Genomic DNA, 22,925 nt, shown 5'->3' on the forward strand with positions numbered 1-22,925 from the left:
CATCATTCTCACCAAATAAATGCCAAGCACAATAACAAATAAATTTAAAAGAGGTGTTTTGCAACAGAGAAAATTACAGCTTTTACCTTATACAACAGAGAAAGTCTTGTCTACACGTTACCAATAACTACAGAAGGAGAAGATCCATGCTATTTGTTCAACAGATTTTTCTCTAACACGCTTGAGTCTTAGGTTTCTTCATCAGGATAAAGTAAGCCTCTTTACATCACTTTGACATAAAACAATACTGAAGGATGTAACAGTTCAAGATCTGACAGTCAATTCAGCATTTAAGGTATATTCTGTTACTGTCACCAGCATTTATTAAACTGATGTTTTAAGATTTCTGTTTGTTTGAATTGCTTTTAATGAATGCATCTCTTATTCTAAAATACTGTGGCTGAAATCATATGATGTGAAAACCAATAAATGGAGGATTTATATCTGAATTATGTTTTAAAGAGGTTTGTGGCCCACAGAGAAGTGGCTGACTCCAAAACTCTCATTCATTTAAAGTAGTCTCAAACTAAATTAATAGAATTGTACAATGAGAAAGGTTCTGATCAGCTGTGATGGGCTACCTTTCATTCCAGAAATGGAGAAGGTAGGTTATACTAAGAAACTGGTTAATTTATCAAGAAGAAGAATGAAAGGTGACTTGGTATCTTCATGAGGAGAATACAGCGGGTACTACAGATCTCATTAATCTAATGGAGCAGTGCTTAACATGAACCATCATTGGAACTGTCTATTAGACATAGTCACATCAGAAAATAAGTCTCTGTTAAAAAAAGATGATTAATCAGGGGAACACACCACAAAAGAAAGATATGGATCATCCATCTCTTGAAACATTCAAATAGAGATGAGAGGTCTTTTGGCAAGATATAGGTTATCAAGATACAGGTTATGAGCTGGTCAAACACGGATTATTAGGAAACAAAGACACAACTCAATGAATTGAACTATACTAACTGCATTTAATAGTCTTATGCAAATCAGAATAGATGCAGTAGTTTTTTTTCTGAGTTTTTATGGAAACTGGACTGGATGCCAGTTTGGGGGAAACCGGGATTTTGACCATTACAATTAATAAAGCAAGAATTCTGAGGAAAATATGAATAAATAAATATGGGAATTAGATGCTAGGCTAGTCAATGCTTAATAAAGAATATGAATAATTATTTATAAATACAAAAGAGGAAAACAATGACAGAAATATAATGCTGAATCTTAAACATGATACTTGCTAATAAAGAAGAAATAAAAAGTAGAGGCAGAATACAAAAGGGAACACCTTAACATTGGCAGATACTGTAATACCAAAAACCTCCTCAAATGAGAGTACTGAAAGCCCCATATCTTGAACAATTGAAAATGGAACCTTCAAGGGAAAACAACATTGTACTGGTAAAGGGTTGGCTACTGGGAAACTACAAGTTCTTTGTTACATAGTGATTGCATCCCTTCTAGGAACAGACATATATGCAGATGGACACTGAAATGCTTATACTCACAAGAACAGCAGAGACCTTGCTTGCCTACTCCTATTAGCATGTTCAAACAAAGATTGCAGTAGGCAGGCTTGTTAAAATGTTTCAGTCTCCATACATGCTGCCCATCATCTTTCACATTCTGCACAAGACATAAAAGAAACAGATTTCATTTAATAAAATAAACAATGAAATATATAAGTGCCAATAAAAATTGGAGATTGACTCAAGAACGTAAAAGACAAGCTGTTACTACATTTGATACTCTGCACCAGATCACAGTATAATCCTTAAAAATACACAAGCAATGATATAATAAAAATTCTTTAGATGCTCAGGGATGTCCATGTGTTTCAAAAACACTCAGAAAAAACACTAGCCCGTTGTCAACCCTGCAATACAGCTCTAGCAACAAATCTAGAAAGATACTAAACTCCAATTAATTCTACAGCTTATTTTAATAAATTCCAAGCTAATTCTAAAAATAAATGTGCTGCAGGTTAGAAGGCAAAACTTCCAAGACCAACAAGAGAAAGGATTGCTATAACTTCAAAGATATCTTCAATGGCCCTCAGAATGAGGCACACACATCATTGTTCTGTATCTTATGATTTATGTCAAGTGGGAAATCCAGTCTACCAAAGAACATGTATTCAAGGGCGCAATTTACATCCTGGACCTCTTCCCTAAAAAGTGAACTCTTCACACTTAAGCATGCCTTTCTCAATCAGCAGCAGCACTGTACGCAAATCTTGCAAGAACAGACCAGCCAATAGACGGGGACTTGCACCTCAGTTCCCCAGTGTAACTCATGCTTGCATCTAAAATATAAACCAAAGCACTTACAACTATGAAAGTAAGTTTTCAGTTGCACAATTCTTCTCTTTCTTCCAAATGGAATCATTCTGTGACCTCATTGTTATTATATTGTTTATAAAAATTGTGTGTTTTGTAAATTGTGCACAACTACCTCTGTAAATGTGAAGTTTCTCAGCTAGTGTGGCTGTTAGATTTTTTTCGTTTTACAATTATCAGGGTTTCTGAATTAATAAATGAGATTTACCTATCCATAATATCACTACAAAATCTTTGAAATCTATCTTAATTATCTTAATTTTTTTATAGGTATAACATCAAATGGAAGAAAGGTAGTGAATATCTATCACCTGGAAATGGGCTGCAGTATGATTTTTTGTTGTGCACTCCTGAACTGCTGTGGTCTTCGCCGTTTCTCTATTACGTATACTTTGTCACAAATCTAAAGATTTAGAGTTCATGATCGCATGAGGATGGCATAGAAATCTTAAGGGCGGCAATAAGCAGAAAATGTTTTCACATCAAAACTTAAAGAATTATAAAGAAGCAAATAATGTATTTGATCAAATATTTCACAAATCCAAATCATCCAGATGACAATGCAAGTGGTTTTTCTCATGTCCAGACTTGCCCTATTTTACTTAAGTACTTTCAACTCTGTAACATTTCAACACATGCTGTCTGAAAAAAGTAGTAAAGTACATTGTGATCACCATCAAATGTATTTGTCAGACACAAGAAAAGAAAGCCACGTGAACAGCTGGTTCTCATCCAGTTACTGGTTTTTCATATCAAACTACAAGAACATTTATTACATGCAATATGCCTGGCTTGATTTTCAATAATACAATGGTTTTCACTGACAAGTGCAGCCAATGTGAGTCAAAGGACACAGATTTTAACAAAAAAAGCTATTTTGTTGTGTATTGGCATTAGTTATGTCCTTAAAAATTAGTATTTTTCTACTTTAAAGTTTAGTCATTAATGAGAAGTCAAAGATGAAATCTACTTCATCTCGTGAAAGAAAAATTTCCTTTTACAAGAAAAATTAGCACTCCAAGAAATGAGGACTGTTTGGTTCAACGCCAGGTCGTAGCCAGAACACAACTTTGAATAATTCCTACAAATTACCTACGAACAAAAGGAACTGAAAGCAGCTGGAATATTTTTTTTCCCCACTCTGTTGAGATATCAGGATCAGAGCCTAAGTGGAGTTCCCCTGATATTATCAGCAGGAGCTCAAATGCCATCTCTGACAGCTGGGCAATGTCAGGGTCCCCTTTCTGCAGAAAGAGCAGAGCAGATGCCTAATGTGGGATTCTCAGGCTGGCAAAGAGTGTGGAAGTTTTCCAATTTCCCCTGAAGAATCAGAAATAGATTCTGCAGCTGTGGAGCCCTAGTATCCTGTCAAGCTCCTTCATGACTGGCAGCTGAAAAGGATGGATGCATTTTATTAAATGAACTCTCTGACTTTTGTTTTTCTTTCCATCCTATAACCCGTTTAACAAATTTTTTAAAGTATTGTTACATTGCACCATACTAAGTTTTAAATCTTCTGGAAGTAAATAATTATTCACTAAACAATAAAGACCACATAAATCCTCCTGAGGAAAAAAAAAGGAAAGAATGTACACTTTGATTTTAACATATATTACTCTGGTCATCAACAGATACAGTCAGAAACCGCAAGCATTTAAAATGCAAGCTGATCAGCTTTCATTAGCAGAAATATTTGCTATTTCTGAAAATTAACAAAAAATACATGATTATGCATAAATATGCTCCTATTCCACATTAATTTCATGTTACTTTTTCATTTCAAAAGAATGGCTATTGCATGTGAACGTGTCACTTCTTATTTGAACAGAACATATGGACCAGCCAAGCTGGCATTTTCCTTATCAGAAAAACAAACAAGTCTTGATGTGGGTGTTCTGCCAATTAAAACACTTAACTATGTTACAGACTGCAACTGATGCACAAATCCATTACATAAACACAATGCACTTTTGCAAAATAGCAAATTAAATTTTTGCTCTTGTGCACTGCCAAAAATCAGCAATAAAGTGCTGCATATGATTATGCATGTACATAACTTTTTAAAACACTGCCTAGGGAAAACAAAAGATATAATATGAAACAAAGCCCCCTCAACGCAAGTCTTTAAGTATAAATAAAATCCATATTTCTGACACATCAGTGCATTTAGTGACGTTCAGTCATTTTGCTTCCATATCCTGAAAAAGAGTTTAAAAACAAATAGTCATTAAGAAGATCTCAAAGCAGGGCAGGTACAGTAAAAATCTCTTCCTCATTTCATCATACATCACTGAAAATGAAGCCTCCATATGTCCTATAGAGACATTAGCACATTATGACAATACTAACATTTATTTTGCTAACAGTTTTCTTAATATGCTTCTGACCCTTCTACCACAGATTTGATAGCCAGAAGGACCTGACCTTAAAAAGCAAACCAACCACAAAAGAGCCAGCCTTAGAAGCAGAAAAAAGCTTCATGGGGTCACAAAATTTAGTCTAGCCTAATGTTAATTTACTTCAGCTTTTTAGGGGTTTGTAGACGAAGGGAGCCAAAGAGATCTTAAGGTTCAAATCACAAAACTCAAGATTCCAAAAGAGGAAAAAAATAACAAAACAGCTGATAAATTTTCATCCTGGGCAAGCAGCACGTCATACAACAGTAGCCACAGAGTGCCTAAAATGTCAGTATGTTCAGTCTTTTCTGTTAAGAGAGTCAGTAACAAGGAACCTAAATGGCAATCAGGGAGAAGGATGTTAGGGAATCTGGTAAGTTAATCGTTTGCTGCCTATTGTTACTGTGTTTTGGTTTGCTTTACAAAAGATTTATATGACCTACGGAAATTTTTATGACTGATCTTTGAGTATTAATCGGTCAGTAGGAAGGTGAGAGGCGTCCATTAAACCGCATAGCACCTCCTTTTGACACAAAATTGTTAAGTTCCATATTTCTTTGCTGGACTTTCAGCAAAGACCTGAGGTCACGTTTGTTTGTTTCTTTGTTTGCTTTGTTTTGTTTTGTTGGGTTTGGGGGCTTTTCTGAGTCTCTTTGAACTTGAGAAGGAGTAACCTTACTCAACAGACATGTCATTTGGGAGGGCCCCTCACTTCTGACTCTCAAGAAATTGTAGCAGGGGAGGAAAGGAGAATACAACATTGCCTCCCCAGTCTTTATCCATGTAGCATGCGGTGTATTATCATGACCACACAGAAATGGCACACAAAAAAATGATCCTAATTAGCCACACTGTCACATTTTCTTGTCCCTGAAGTGATAGTCACCTGTCACCTGCAGAGACAGAAATGTTGCAGAAATTACAGTTTAAATAATGTTAAATTTGTGTACCTGCATGAATTACTGTGTATGTTACACATGCTTGAACACAGAACAGGCTAGGGTTATTCCTGATTTCTCCTAGGCTTTTACCAATCTAGAGGCAGAAGGAAAGGCAAGGCTATAGTCAGCAAAGGCACTTGCAAACTTCCCACAAAGAAGCAGGAGTTAGCACAGCATAAAAGTATACTGTCAAGAAAAGGTATGTACATACGCAGCTCCTAGTATGAAGTCTTACAAAGAATTAACGTTACTCCCTCTGGTGGCAAATCCACGAAATGATATTGGTAAAACAGCTCCTACCATCACTTAGGGCAAACCCACCCCCAGACTGGTAAGGAGGCAGCACACAGAGGGTAAGCTACAGCTTCTTCCAGGAGGGCCTGCATATGCATGGAAATAGCATACAGTTCGTTTATACCTCGGGCTTTTAGAAAACTTATCTGCCAGCTCTGACTTCAGGCAAGAATTATAAAGTTAACACTGAGGAAAAAGAAAAAGCAAAAAAAAAAAAAAAATTAACTTTACCAAACTGGCCGTGTGTTCAACAGTTTTTTCAGAGTTTCTGCTTGTGCAAGTCCCCAGTTGGATTCTACTTGTAAATATTCAGAGCTCAAAAAGTAAGCCAAAAATAATCAAATTTTATACACAGACAATATAAAAAGCAGCATTTCCCATTCCCATGGGGATGGATTTCCATGAATCTCGTCACATGGATTCACAGTAACACATACAATCCATATTTAATCTAAAAGGTTACAAACAATTACCTTTTAAATTCTTAGGAGACAACAGCATAGTATTTGTTGCTTGAGGTTCTCAAGTAAATTTTAAGAGCGTTTTCTTCAGAATTAATTGCAGCATAGTCATACTTCAGCACAAATGTGTTTGTTTCTCTGAGATTTACCTTGATGCCCTATTTTGTAAGTGTTCAGAGCCTATCTGCTTCAAGGGAGGAGGTGAAATGGGTTAAAGATTACAATGGGTAATTTAAAAGAAAAGCATAGTGGCCTGGTTTCATATTATTTATGAGACAACTTATACAGGTTATGAAGCATTTACTGTTGCTCAATTTGTCTCTTGCCTTAGGGCAGCTTTCAGTAACTGCGCAGAACGAGAGGCAGTGCAACGGTGACATCTAGTGGCCAATGAAAAAGGAGCAAATATAAAATGCTTTCCACTCCTACAACGCCCAGGATTTTTTAAACACTAGCACTTGCGAAAATTATGGTTCATACATATCTTTTGTAGGACGTCTGACACATATGATAGTGATCCATCAGGAAATATCTGCCAGGAAATTATTTTAGAACAGAAATCAAATGCTTTCATCAGGATAGGGTGAAAAATACTGTGCAAGTGAGGGACTCCTAGCGGAGAACAGCAGACTGTTCATTTACTCTTAGGAGTAAAATATCAGTAAACGTCTTTGTGTCCAATTTACAAAGAACATTTCGAGCAATGCTAGGAGATAGTCGTTGGGGTATCTCATACTTGGCTAAGGGTTTTAACTTCTTCAACTAATGCAGAATGAAAGAAAAGATCAGACTCTGCAGGTTTCTACTGTGGAGGAGTAGAATAAGGAGAGCAGTATAGTCTAACAGTTACTTGTGTGTAATATGCCACTTTCCAAAAGTATAATTATCAAGCTGAAGGAGTAATTAGAAAGGACATCTCTATCCAACCTGTGTTTTGGTGGGAGAAAAACCAACTAATGCCTTAAGAAGCAAAACCAAATCTGGGAGTTGATGAACACTGTGAGAATTGCAGACTGAAATATGACACTAAGCCAAAAACCCTACCTGATACAGTAATTACTAAAAATCCCATTATATAAACTATTGTTTCCTCTCTAATTCTGTTTTTTTTTTTAATATAAGATTTTTTTCTTTTATTTTTTACTTCTTCAAGAAATCCTTACTTTTAAAGAGACTCAGAATCTCTTGGAACTATTTCCAGGAAACTAGTGTGACTAGATGCTTCAGAATAAGACTTACAGGTCTTAGAGAGAATGGTTTTAGTAGATGTGATACATGACGCTATGCATTCAGCCATTGTCGAGTGTATCCAAGTACAACTGTACTATGTAAGTATGAAATTCTAAGATCTGCTGCTGCAAAGCAAATTTCCAAAGAGTACATGTATAACAGTACCTCCAGAGAATGAAAATTAACTGATTTTTTATTTAAATTCCTTATTTTGTACTGCAATTGTTTGTCTCGAAAAGCACCAAAACAAAAATTCACTGTTTCTGTCCTGGAATATCACCACAAATAAAACTCTTATTTCTTTCAAAGAATGCTCCACCTTCACTGAAGCTCTAAAATCAAGTTTTAGGAGGAATTAAAAGGGTAGAACCCAATAACATAAAATAAACTGAATATTTAGATTGATTTCTTAAAGAAATTCAGCTTAGGCATTTATGTTCTTTATCTTTCTGTCTATATATCTCTAAGCTCCTCCAACAACTTTTGAATTTATTCAGTAATCTTGGCTAAATTTGAAAGGGTACTAGAAGTTCCATGGAAATCTGGAATAAAGACAGAGAGAGAGAAAGAGAGGATTGCCCCACAAAGGGAAGTCAGGAAGAATTCCTTCTTAAATTTAGCCAGCCAGATACTGCCAAATTCAAAATACTCATGATCATCGCCGAATGCTCCTGGATCTTTCAGAAGGGCTTTACTGATGGAGTCAAAGGGCAAAGACCATAAGCCTATAAGAGATTAGGCAGTTTCAGTTCCATTGCTTATAAACTAACTTGTTTATTTTTCAGTTTTGTATAATAGAGTTCCACATTTCACTGAAATTATTCTCTGAATATTCTGGACTACTATTTCTGTAACTAAAGCATCTAATGTAATGTGTAATACAAATGAATTGAAAGGTTTCTACTGCAATTTAACGCTTGTACATCATATCTGGCCATTATATGTCTTAAAGAAAACTAAAAGATTAAGTACAAACAATCTAGCTCACATTTTAAAGACACTAGGGCAAACCTTCAGCTGAAACAAGCTGTCACAGCTTCACTGCTGTTAGCATAACAAATTATACCAGCTGAGTTATTGTTTGCACAAGTGCTATATAAGACTTAAATACACTACAGTTAAGTGAAGAATGAGGCAACTCTATCCCCCATCCCTAAACAAACCAAAGATCTCACTGGTATTTGCCTCACTATGAATCAATTAAGAGTAATAAAGTGCTCTGTAGGCTTAGTTTACGGAAAAAAACCACGAGGGGGACTTGATCATAGTGAACAAATAATACCTGTATGGACAAAGAGCGCTTGATAATGGATGGCTTTTAAGACTAGCAGCGCAAGCCATGAAAATTTTTAGAACTTGAAGACATACATTTTTAAGGTGAAACAGACATGTAACAGTGAAAGTCATTTATCATTGCAGTAATTCACTTTGGAGTACTGTGGACTTTCTTTTCCTTGGAATCTTTTAATACAATTCAGATGCATTTAGCGCAGCCACAGATTACTGGCCTTAATTATGAGTGAAAAATTGTACTTTATTGAATTTAAAATAAATAGAAGCATTTTGACAAACAATAATTTCTATCAGCTCAAGGCCAGATAGAAGGAAGAGAAACAGTACTCATATCCAAAAAGTTGATGGCCTGTTCTAACGGGACCATGAGTTAGCTTACAGCTCTGACACGGATGTGCTTAGATCACAAAGAACATCCAAAGACTTTTAAGGTGAAATAAAAAAAAATACATAAAATAACCAGCTTTTATTTAAATAAAAATAGCCTAGATGGTCAACTTTTTTTCTAAACAGAGAAAACTCAAAGTAACTGTGTTAAGATAGTAAGACAGAAATAACATTTATAACAAATTTGCCCCAGATGACATAACCTTGCAACCATGTTCTTGTTTTTATCATCTAGGGTAAACTCTGCGTATTCCCATCTGATACCCAAGAAGTTCCTTTCATCATCTCTGAGGCCTGACAATCCACTCAATCTCATTAGTCATTGCCTGAGCTACATGTTCCCAGCTTCCTACTGTGACTTCTTTGACTACCACATATCCCTATGACCACTGTAACTTTTTCTTCCCATATATGGAAGAAATAATCTTCTAACAGGAGAATAACAATCTTCTCTCCCTTTACAGATCCACCTGACCTCTTCAGGCACAAAGCACAAATTTAGAATAAAACCGGATACTGGCACACTCAGGTTTGTGCATTTTGACTTAAAACTGCCAGACTTGCGACATAGTTTACGACTGAAGAGTCAGATTTTTGAAAAAGAAACTGCAGTGACCATTCTTTGTCACTATCATACTGGACAGACTCTGAAACTAATCTCTACTTGGCTTTATTGCCTTAGTTCAGGATGAAGAGAAAAAGTAGTTGCCTAAAGCCAAAAGAAGGCAAGAGAATTGTTTTTTGGGTAATGAAAACATATCTTGAAAAGCAAGGAAATTTTCTTCATATCAAACTGCTGTATAGCCTGAGATTTCTAATCAACTTTTTCCTCAACATGTGAGGAGTACCTGGACATGTCTAAGCAGCCTAAGGTTATTCCCTTTATTCTCACAAACTTTAAGATAACAGGACTTCATTATTTGACTACTGAGTCCAATCTCGCTTGTCATTACCGTAACTGAAAGGGAAGAGAAAGAGAGTCAACAGGCACAGTCCTGGGTGGTTGGGTTTGCAGAACGTAGCAACAGGATGTAAAGAGAAGGCATAGCATTCCACCAACTGGAATGATGCATATTACAGAAGAGCTTGGTTTTATAACATCAGATGTATCACTCAACAAAATGACACTATCAGTTTACATAAAACAGTAATGGATAGGCATTAAAGAGTTTTATTTTACTTGATTAACTTTTCAGTGTCCTAAAATACTCTTAGATTTGATTATTTCAACCAGTGTACAAGCAATAGAAATAACTTGCTGCTGTTTTGATGGAAAATATGAAACTCTGGCTTTTCTCTAAGTATTATGTAAACGATTCAAGAGATCTTTTAAACATGAAAAAAATGGGAGCCCTTTTAGAGGATGGCATCACTTTGCAGTAAATCATTAGCAAAAGACTAGTGATGGAGCTTGCATGGTTCTCTAGGTAATGGCCCTTTTACTCATAGTAAAATAAAATAAAAGGCATTAAAAGCCACATCATCCATTCTGCCCCAGCGTCAACAATTAAGACTAGGCTTATTGATCAAAGAGATATTCTTGCATAGAATTATATAAACTTAGAGTTGAGAAAAAATTATGTTTCTTCAACACATGAGGAACTGGGAATAGTCTTATGGAGACAAACACTGACCCATGGTGATACTGTTCACAATTTTGATCACTAAGTTGGTTTATGAATACTTGTTATTTCCTTAGTAAAAATATTTAAAAGGATAAATTACCAAATAACATACCTTTACATATCTTCTTTACATTTACATAGCTTTTGCTTTAATATAGAAATAAACCTCTACAGAAGGATCCTCATTAATTTATCACACAAGGTAAGCAGTTTTATATTCCGGAAGTACGAATTGTACACACAGGAAAATACTCCCAAAATAACTAAAATACCTATAAAAAAGAAAAATTCATACTGAAAATGCCTAACAGTTATCTGCTATACTGATTGCTTAGGAGAAAATGTTACTGTTTGTTTAGAGTACTTCTGTAGAAATAATAGAATGGAGTCTGACATAGATTTGCTATTTCCTGAGGGAGAAGTAATTTAACTCTTTGTTACTCCATCCCTCAAAGTTAGGATTAGGAGGTCAGTAATTTCAGTGCTGATTTAAATGTGCAGTTAAATTATCCTCAGTTCAGATATCCACCTGGAAAAATGATTAATAAACACTAAGGGTATAGCATTTTGCAAGAGTTTTAGATCTTCTGCTAAACATACTGTAGTATTGCAGACTTTCCTACGGAAAGCCTTAAGTCTGACCTTTTTTTGTGAAAGTAAGATACTACTGAGTGACTGCAGCAGTCTAGGCTTAGTTTGGGCAGTAGCAGTAGATGGGGAGAATAAAAATTATTTATTATTATTTACCTGCAATGTCTTGAAAGGATTTCAGAATGTTTTAAATAAAAAATGTTTTATATCAAATCACAGAAAAGTATTTGAAATGTATGCTAAGATATATATGCTCAAACAACTACAGGACAGCAGGTGGCACTGGTAACATGCCAGCGTTAAAGCAGCTGTGTTGAACTTGCAGAAAACTGATCGTATTACGTATTTCCTATCTTTATTGTGAAGCTGTAATGTAGAGAGCATAAGCTTTTACAACACTCTACCCTTTGGTGTAAGTGCTCTCTTTGATATTGCTGCTTGGTATGGTTTATTAAGGTAGTTATGGAGAAGACGGAGAAGCTCTCTTCACAGGGATACACAGTGACAGGGCAAGAGGCAAAGGGCACAGGGTGCTTCAGGAGAAACTCTGATCAAACAATTAGACACTGCAGGAGGTTGTCCAAAGAAGTGGTGGAATCTCCCTCACCGGAAATATTCAGGGCTCAGCTTGACTGGGCACTGGATAACGTAACCTGAGGCCCTGCTTTCAACAGGAGGTTGGACCAGACAGACTCCAGAGGTCCTTTTCAACCTCGATTGTTTAGTGATTCTCTACGGTTAGGGACAGCACCATGCAGAGAAGCCACGACATTGCTCCAAGCAAGATGCTACATACACATGGGCATTAAAACATTCTTCACAAATACTATTTTGCAGTGAAGAGTTAGTAATATGCTATCAGTAGGGCTAAATGGTGTGGGTAGCACATCAAACTACAAAGCTTTTTACAGCTTCCAGCTCCAGAGCTGGCTTATTTGGAGCAGGTTTGGACACGCTAACATAGTCATACCTTTTGAAGACATATCTCTGTTCTTCAAATGCCATTCAACCATAGTAAAGACATGAAAAGACATTCTTTACACAGGCTGCAGAGAAACTAACGTGAGGGTCACAGCTGGCATGCAAGCAAGCGCTGAATGCTCTTATGTCGATACTTACATTCTCTAACCCAAGAAGCACTAAGAGCGGGATTGTTGTCATTCCTCCTTGGATCCACTCTTCTAGAGAAACAGTACCATCATGATCATAGTCAATTTCTTCCATCATTTCATGGAGGATCTACACAATTTTAAAGAAAAGGCTCATAAATTTCATATTCTAAGATAACGATAAGACATACAAAACTCTGATCCCTCATTCATGAGCAAAAAGTAAGGAAAATATCACTTGTATGGTATCTTTGGAAGAAAGGCACTAAAATGACTGGTGACAGCTGAGAAGATGAAACTCCATATTCTTGTTTATGTTTTATCAACACCTATTCACAAACCAAGTTGTGCCCCATTGTGTACTTACTATGTACAATAGAAATAAGAGATAGATCTTTTTAAGAACTTTTGAAGGATACATCAGTTGTGTTATAAATATTAATTATTATATGCACTGAGGAAAAGCCTTAAACTTTAGCAGAGAACTAAAGCAGATTACAGAGCAGATTTAATCAGAATAAAAGACCTGCAGAAGTGCTAACTGACTGAAGTGAAACACAGAATACCATGATTTCCGAACTTATTGATATGTAAAACCACATGTAGGCATTAAGTATCACAAAAAGGTTAAAAGTAAAACTGGGGATAAAATGGATGCTTACTGGACTCAGTTCAGTAACATCCCATTCAAGGTATTCCGCAACATGCATCATTTGAGCAATGATATTTTCCAGCTCCTACAGATGTAAGAAAAAGAATGATAATATTTAGTGCACTATTACAATGGCAAATTCGACTGCAAACAGCTTATAATTCAAACACATTGCCTTTAGTAATATTGTTTTGTCAGTGCTAAAATACATGGAAAAATAACTTTTCTAATCACTAACTGGTAATCAATACACAGTGTGATTGCTACCAAAGCCTAAAATCAGAGATCCTCTGAGCAGAAAAGGAGGAATAATTACAATAATTTTTAAAGTAAATATCTTAATTTGCAGAAATGTATTTATTCTTACTGAAAAGTCCCTTTTATGTGAGAAGAGGAGGTTTTGGGCTCATATTTGGCATGCTTCTTAGGTAGGAATAATTTATGTTACTCGTTTGACAAAATGACAAAAGAACAGGCAAAAAACATTTGTTTTAAATAAACCAAGTTCAATTTTTGTCAGTGTTATTTCCAGGATAACTCTGATTTCAATTCCACTCTTCTAAATAATCAAAACTCATGAGTTTGAGTCTTTAGGATTTAAAATTCAAAGGTTTCCTCCTATATTCCAGGGGCTAAGGAATGCACTGGGTAGAAATGATATATTATTAATGACAGGAAACATTCTAGACAGAAGGATATGCGTGAAGTGTGTGAACTTAACCATATACATCTGTGGAAAATGTTACATATTCTTTAACTGCTTCTTAGGCAAAAGTGAAGAAGTTCATACAAACCTTTGAACATATCCTCACTTAACTATGACACTTAACAGTAGCTGAAGGTCTGCTCCATATTTTTAGGTCAATCCTGCATGCTAAGGTAAATTCAAACTATGTAGACATATGAAACTCTCCACTTCCATTCTCAAAATGAGTTCAAGGGGATATACACTACAGTTACATGTATGACCTGATTTTAAGAAGTGCTGAACATACCTATCTCCAGATGCAAGGCAGGTCCAACATCTGAAACTCAGGCTTGCAATTCATTTCTTTAACCAGCCTTATATAGCATCAATGATATTTACATATAAACATATGTGTGAGAGTGACTGAGCACTGGAACAGGTTGCCCAGAGAGGTTGTGGACTCTCCTTCCTTGGAGATACGCAAAAGCCATCTGGACAGGGTCTTGAGCAACCTGCTGTAGGTGACCCTGGTTGAGCAGAGTAATTGGACTTGATGATCTCCTTTCCAATCTCAAACTGTTCTGGGATGCTGTGCCTCAAGTTTTAGGGATGAGAGCAAGAGAGCACAAATGTGCATCTTGATTACTCTCCTCTTACTATTATTTTCAAGGGACACTCTAAATACTGATATCCAACTTAGGAAAAAATCTCTCAAGGATTTACACTAAAGCTGTACTTGAGAAATATGTAAGCTGAATTTGCAGATCTCTGCACAGGCATTTAGCTACACAGGAGTTTTATAGGCATAATGTAGAGGCCAATTTTTGAAATACTTTCTCTGGAGTAATCAGTGTCCCGTGAAATCAAGTCTTCCATTTGAAACAAATCCTACTTTGTAGCTTTTTCTGTTATGGAGATAGCAAGATCAAGTAATCACTGGTCAAATTTATCACTGTACTTTATTTATTCTTTGTTTGTAAAGGAATATGTGGACACAGATAAAGCCAAAAAGAAAGTCAATTAATTTGTGAGTAATCTTCCATTGACTAATCCTTTCATTGTGGTATGACTTCATACTCCAAAAAATTCTTCAAATTCTCCTGTTATTAAAACCTAGAATCTCTGCGATAAGTAGATGGATAGGACATGTTTCAATAGCTCTTCAGAATGAGTGGTATTTTTGTTTAGAAGTATAATTTCTCTACTCTGATTGCACTTTGAAATCGAACTGTGCACTATATAGTAACCTTGCTGCAACAGACATCCCAATTCTCCTGTCCTTGGAACTGTACATACAACTGAACATCAGATAACTCAAATGAAAGGCATAGCTGATTTTAGCCATTCATTTTAATGTTCTTAACAAAATGTCCTCATGCTGGAAGCTGTCCATTTTTCCTCTTCGGTGAATCCACATCACTAGTAAAATATCAAGCATAAACGAGCATTTAGGGAGGTGAAATGCAGCCCCACAACCAAAGGACAGCCTCTGGACTGAAAGAAGCAATAGATTCTTTCTTCCTAGTTGTTCATTTGATCACTGCTTTCACGATCTGAAGCCCACCCTATGATTTAAGGTACTTCAGATTCCAACATTCTAAAAAATTACTTTTTGTCAGCAATTGTATAATTCACAACTTTCTAATGGAAAGAGGGTATGAAGTGGATTGTATAACCTAATGCATTTCTCATTAATGTTTTGCTGTAATTTCCCTTGATCACATAGCACTAGTGCTTTCTCATAATCATGTGTAAAATTTGATTTGTAAATATGCTCAGGCGCTTATCTAGAACCATTCAGTATTCTCATGGTGTATTTATTATGACTAGTTATCCAATTAATACTTGGTATTCCCTTATCAAAAAAGTCTTTGCTTTATACTTCTGTGTATCTTAGCTTCCTTATTCACATACAACCTATTTACTTTCTTTTATCAATCGGCTCTTTGCTTTCTCACCCTGGGGAGAGATAAAAGAAAGGAAAGCTGCCCGTACAAGAATTATTTCCATTAGCTGATCTTTGCTCCTTGCCAGAAAACAAAACAAGAAAAAACAACAACAACAAAAACCCCAAAGCACGGCTACATTTTTAAAAAATTCTTTCTGATTGCTATCTTTTTTCATTCAAATGTTTGGTTGGGCTAGTTCTCAAAACTTCACCTTTAATATTGCTCCTCAAGTTTTCAGTAAAGTGGAAGTTCTGACATCTCCTCTCTATCAGCACCAACTGTGCAGCTCTCACACTTTTGCTATATAAAAAACCTTTCCAAATGGCGCTTTCATATACATCTCCCAGAGGCATACTAGAGCTTTAAAAACCATGTTAATATGTCTCCTGCAGTAAATTTTTTAAAAATCGGAAGACTCTACAAGACTCCGCAATAGTAGTATCAGTATTTGACAATCAATACAGTTGTAGAAGAGGAAGCTTAATGGAAGAGTGCAGAGCTACTTTCAAAATGGATGATGTTTCTATTGAATACAATTCATATTGCTTCTATTAATTCAACACAAATGCGAAGTTAATTTGGTTTCGTGTAGTTTCCCATAGGTATACCATTACTGCCATAATCTACAATATATCAGAAAAATAAATAAAATTACCGAACTATCCAGGTATCCATTCCCATCTGTATCATATAAGCGAAACATAACTAAAAAGGAAAAAGAAAGAAAGGAGAAGGAAATTCAATTAGAAAAAACAGTAGTAATACTATTTCCCTTAAAAAAATCCAAATTTCAAAGAAAGAACAAGCATTAACATTTTCCTCAGTGTTCACTAACCACAGACCCAACAAATCTCTGGCATTATGTGAGAAACACTCAGTGACTCCCCCACCACAGTGCCTCCAAATGAGATCATGAGCAGGCCATTGCAGTTGCACTTTCTCCATGTAGCCCATGCAGCAGCTTATTTGATCTGTGAGACAGGCTTGTGGTTCCTCCTAGAAAGGACCTATTTTCACATGGAGCACCACCAAAAAGGCCCCTCTCTGCCATACCACCAAACATATGATAACATGCACCAAGTTAGGCAAATGTTGATAAGCCTACTTGATCCAATGCTATTCCACTCCCTCCTTTCAGCTATCACTATTCAGTATTGATACTGCTTTAGAAATGTTTTCTTACCAGCTAAATGAAACAATAGGTTATTATTTGAAGTATCTAGTCGGCCAAATATAACAACAAACATTACTAATACATGTCAACATGACTCCTACCTAAACATGCTCCATCAATTTGAAAATGTATTCTCAACAGCCTGGGGAGCTACCCAGACAAGAATAGCTCCATTTTGATAATATTCAGAAAAAATATATTCTTTCCCGTCTCTATCATTACCCTATTCCAGCCATAAGAGCTGGTATATCCACCATTACCAAGACACTTCAAGGCAGTTTACTGAGCTGGTCATTCACAGAATCAGAGTGCGGAGCAGGGAGAGGCTTGAACCTTTGGTAGAGCTGTTATTATAAGGCAAAGTATGAAAAACAGATGTCCAGGAACAGACGTCCTCATTCTTTGTTCCTATTATATGAGGACTCTGAACTCTAAACCCTACCTCCTTCAATTGTATTCATGTTTTCCCTACAAGACCTATTTTCTAAGGAGTAGGAGGAGAGAAAGCCCATCTAGAGGTGTTTCAGGACACTGTAGTGCTTCAACTCATAGCAAAATCCAAGCAAACTGCTTGAACTGTGATATTAGATGTCTTGGGAAACAAAACATATAACTGATTAACAGTGAACAATTCAATTACACTGGATCTACAGGAAATGCAGCTACAGTCCAACAAATTCTACAAGTCAAGTTTATTACTGTTTATAGGCAACAACAATATAATGATAAGTTAGAAAGCAAAGTGAGGGAAAGAATGTGATTATTTTTGACTTAGGGCAAAAAAACACTTAAATAGGAATATGGATTAATGTGCTTGCTTTATATCCTCCATCATCTTCCCAAGCTGATCAGGTAATTGAGAAAAAAAAACCGTAAGTACTACTCCCCTCCATCGCTTTAGCAATTTTAGCCACTATGATACTCCCTTAAGTGCTGTAATACAAGATTGAAGATATTCACTCTACTACATTGTTACAAGCTACGTAAGTTCACTGTTCTTTGCTGAGAATTACACAGCTGAAATACTTGAGTGAAAAACAATGGTTAAAAGTCACCAGAGACTGGTACTAGCACAGCTACTATGCTTCCACCAAAGCTGCTCTGAACACAACAGCTAATATTATCTGGCAAAGGTACCATTAAGCATTCACAGTTTCCATAGGGATGAATCACTGAATCACTCAGAGATAAAGTTCAAATGATTTGGTTCTGCCCCCGCCTCCTCTGTGATTGCACTGCAGTGGTTGAAAGAATCCTCTACAGTTACCACTAGAGCAGCAGTTGTTTTAGCAGCTCCTTGATCTTTATCTATTCAAGAGAAGTAGTGTTGGCAATTTTTTAGCATGAGTCAGCAGTTCTAATCAGTCATTTAAAAGATATTAGCACATTTATAACTGTTTCATCTTTGTAGCAAAGCAGCCACATACACATTGCACAGGGATAAGGCTCAGCCTCTATTCTTTGCTGATGTTCTGTTTTGAGTAACTACCCTACTGGCAAGGCACGCAATCTCTTTTCCATTCAGACACTTCAAAACATTCATGTTCCTGCTGATTTACCCAGTCTGGGAGAAAACAAATAAACAATAACAAATCCTGAACAAAAATCCCCATGCAAACAACAGAGCCCAAGCTGGCCTTTTGTACTCCTTTTCCTATCCCCCAACAGGATAGGGCTGGCTGATTTCTATTATGAGATGCATACCTCACCTTTTGTAAATAAATACAAATGTATTAAAGAAAATTAGCAAGAAGAAAGCAGTTGATGCAATGCTGAACTTTCACCTGCAACTCCTGGATCTCTAATCTTGCAAATGTCAAAAGGGTGACATACCCCAGAAATGACAAAAGTTGGAAACCACGGCCTTTAGACAAGAAATTGGGGAATTCATTTTCACACACGCATGCACATGCAAAGGCTGAACGTGCTGTCTATTTTCACCAGTGCAAAAATGCAAGAGAATTGTGGCATTCTGGAATCTCCTACTGGTATAGTAGGGACAGAAACTGAGTAACATAGATTCTTGATAAGATAAACGATGGCAAAAAAGCACAGCTCATAATTCTTGGAGTTTATTTTCATAACTGCGATGAGAGGTCAGAGCACTTGTAAGCACATTATCTTTGTGGAGATACGGTACCTGTACAGGTTGCAAGCACGTCTAGTGCCCTCCATCCTGTCTCCTGGCACTTCTCTGAACACTTTCACAGTAGGTCTGTGCCTCATGTCCTTAATGGTTCACAACAACACTGATAAAAACACATGCAAATCGAGGAATGGGCTGGGCTGAGAAAGTCTCATGCAATTGTGAGCTAAAATAACAGCCACTGCTGGGGTTATTAAAGAAAGAAAAGTTTTGCCACAAAACACCACCGTTCAGTCCTAAGGAAGTACCTGCAAGGGGCCTTTCTTTCATACTCAAGAATCACAGCATGGACACCAGCAAGCAAAGCCTGGTACATGCGAAAACAATACAGACAGGAACAGGTAGTTTCTATGAATCAAGCTTGCAGGCTAACCCACAAAACATGTAAGTACTTAATAACACAGATGTACCTTGATCTATTTGCAATATGATCTGAAAAAGGCAGCTCAAATTCTTCCAGGTTATCTCCACAACTAAAGTTTGGGTTATAATTTATACTGAGGCCAAACATATTTTATGAATAATAGATGTGCTAAGCATGTCACAGGTGAGATTCATAGCGCTAAAGACCTTTAGGAATGTCAGTATACACTGTTATGTGTTAAGGAATCGATTCATCTGCTGAACTATTTGTAAATCTATGAAAACCTATAAATCACACCTAGATCTTAAAAATCTATAAAATACTACTTCTTTTGGTGTCATATTATCTTAAAATGCCTCCATCTTACATTACATTTTATTTGAAAGCACAGCTTCCATGCTCTGCTCGTTTTCCACCTGGTTTCTAAACTCTCAGCTATGAATCACTGTGTTTCCATTTTTGTCAACAGAAGAACTAGTGACTTGAGATTAATATTAATGTTGGAAATGCTGGAATAAGCCACTCTTTCATTTTTCTGTCTGCTGCTACTAATTTATATTTCACTTTGCAGTCATAGTGGCTATTGTTATAAAGTTATTTCAGACAAAGGGTTAAATTTTTACCATTGATTTATAAGGAGAATTCATCTAGAATCTAGAGGGAATTCTGCACACTAAGTAATGGTACAGTATAATCTAAAAATTAGAAACTGTATAAAATGATAATATATGTTGTATTTCAACTCTGTATGACAAACTATAAAATAAACCTCTATAAGCATGTCCTTACTTATACCAAATACATGTAAATAACCTTGAATATATGAATCCTGTAAGAATAGTACATTTATTGGACCAGGCTCTTTCCTAAATCATAAAAACCATTCACAGTTTCTTGCTTCTGCATTTCCTCTAATGGGAACATCCCCTATACTAAAACCATCTGCTTCTCTGTCTGCCTACCTTTTCATTGCAGCAATTCCTGGCTCCAGGGGAGAAAACTGATATCCATTTCATGCTACACGCTGGGCTTTAGAGCTCTGATAAGGCTTACACAGCTTGCTACCAAGAAAGAATTACTATATGGTAAGCTGAATTCAATTCTAGAAACTTAAGTTTTTCTTTGTATGCATTTCGAATGCACCTTTGCACATACATCGTCATATTCTAACCATATGATACCACACTGTGATATTATCAAACTTGGGGGCAGAACCTTACAGCCTTTGCTGAGGCAAAACTGCCAGTAATGTTACAGTATGAAGCCTAGCATCTCTGAAGTTGATGTTATAAGCAAAACACAACATACGAAGACAGTTCAAAAGCTTACAGTCACTTCACCTTGTAATGAATCTCTCCAGCAGATAGAGCCGGTGCCTGCATTTCCTGTCATATTGATCCCACAGCTCTTTTATAGACAGACCAGCTATGTATACCAAAGTATTGATCTCAGAAAGGACTACAGTTTAGAGCTAACTGGTTTCTAAAATTACATAATGGGAAACACAAAGTTTCTTCAATCAAATCATTTCTAACTTCCAGAGTCAAACATTCTCCCTCAGCAATGGCCTAGATCTGGATATATATATATATATATTTTTTAACTTCCTTGTATTCACTAATATTACAGAGTCCATGGACTATATTAGCATCTGTTCTTTGCCTGAACTAGCATGTTTTCTACAGCTTATCCTAGTCATCACCTGTATATACTTCTAAGCATCCTCAGAATGTTTAATTTGTTTTTCACAGCTCTGATACCAGGAGTAATTTATTGCCAATATTATAGAAAGAAGTATTTGAAAGGATTATTCTACTTGTAGATTTTATGCTCCTTACTCCTCAACTTCTCATGTCCTAGATAGAAAGAATCCAGTTTAAATCTTATAAAGTTAAAACTCTTAGTAAGAAAAATAGTTAATTTCTGTAATACTATTTCCCTAGCACCAAATTTGTATAATGCAGCCACTTAACACCAAGTCTTAAATTTTGAAAATTCTGAAAAAGAAATTCTGATGACTTTTTCTTTTCCTAAAAAATAAATAAGTATATAAAATAAGGTAAAATAAAAAGAACTTACATTCTAGTTTATCTTCAGGTCTTCCTCTTTCTAGCAGAGACAAATAGCAAACAATGTCTTTCAGCTGGATCACCTCTGGTAAAGGTAAGCTGGCTGGAGTAGGAGGTCGGGATGCAGTGGTACCTTTGTTAAGTCTCAGACCTGGAAATAACACATAGTCTTTGTTACTCTTACCCATGATATAAACAGAGAATGCAAAACAGAACTCTTATGTATATGCACCTTTAATTTCTTTATTTAAATCTTAGAGGATCTCTTCATTGAAATATAAAATATGAAGTTGTAAATGATCTATATTCATAGTTTATCTGGCAAATACAGAATTAAAATGATGGTCAAGACTTGGTGAAAAAAGTCTAAAATAATATATGGCATAAAACAAATTACTGTAAGAAGAAATCAACTGTGGGAATGGTATCACTTTTTTCATTTGCCCTGATCTGATGTCATTTGACTACACAACATGTTTGCTGAATATTTAACTGGCTTATATGTTAATTTAAACATTAAAACAATCCCTGCACCACTCTGCATCCATATCCTTGTGTTTGTAGAAGTTTCATCTAACTTACAGATTGTCATCAGCTACACTAATTAAAAGATGTCTTAGAGATATCAAAGAGAACTTTGCTGATATTCAAATGTGTAGTTTTCCCCAAAACAGTCAGATGCATATCAGAACGGTACATATTTAAATTGTAGCAGTCCTAGCCTAAGAATATCATGAAAATTTAAATTTAAAAAGTTAAATAATAGTCATAATAATCGTTTAAAAGTTGTGATTAGAGCAGTCCCAGTGTACCAGCTGGAACACAAGTTTCAACATTGCCAAACCTTTTGTTTCAAAAAAACGTTAGCAAGACCGTTCCTGAGGATACTATTAGAATTTGCAGGACTGACAATAAATGGAAAAGCAAAGCAAAAGGACAGGACTGCACAGAGAAAGTAATAACACAACTTTCTTTAAAGAAGTATTGCATTTCCCACTGACTTTAGCAATGCTAAAGAAGAATCTTTACAAATACATTAACTGTCCTTAAATATTTTCTATAATCAATTCAGAACAGGTTCTTCACTGCATACATAACCTGCCTACATAATTTCTCTCATCCATTCCTCTTGGATTAGCTAATTACTTTATCAAATAGAAACAGATTTTTTTTTCTATATGCATCTTGAAAACTTTGTAATAACCTGA

General features: G+C 35.9%; 1 protein-coding gene across 8 annotated transcripts in view; it reads right to left on the minus strand.

Moving 5' to 3' along the window:
- Positions 1–22,925, minus strand: part of DGKB (diacylglycerol kinase beta) — a 424,901-nt gene that overhangs the window by 253,443 nt on the left and 148,533 nt on the right. For all 8 annotated transcript variants that reach the window (XM_068935000.1, XM_068935003.1, XM_068934999.1 and 5 more), the window contains 5 exons: positions 21,728–21,868; positions 16,620–16,669; positions 13,338–13,412; positions 12,686–12,805; positions 1,518–1,635 (listed from right to left, as the gene is read on the minus strand). In XM_068935000.1, the coding sequence (XP_068791101.1) occupies positions 1,518–1,635; positions 12,686–12,805; positions 13,338–13,412; positions 16,620–16,669; positions 21,728–21,868 (504 nt within the window). The remainder of the gene's footprint in view (positions 1–1,517; positions 1,636–12,685; positions 12,806–13,337; positions 13,413–16,619; positions 16,670–21,727; positions 21,869–22,925) is intronic.

Source organism: Struthio camelus, chromosome 2 (genome assembly GCF_040807025.1).
Source record: "Struthio camelus isolate bStrCam1 chromosome 2, bStrCam1.hap1, whole genome shotgun sequence".
Taxonomy (NCBI): domain Eukaryota; kingdom Metazoa; phylum Chordata; class Aves; order Struthioniformes; family Struthionidae; genus Struthio; species Struthio camelus.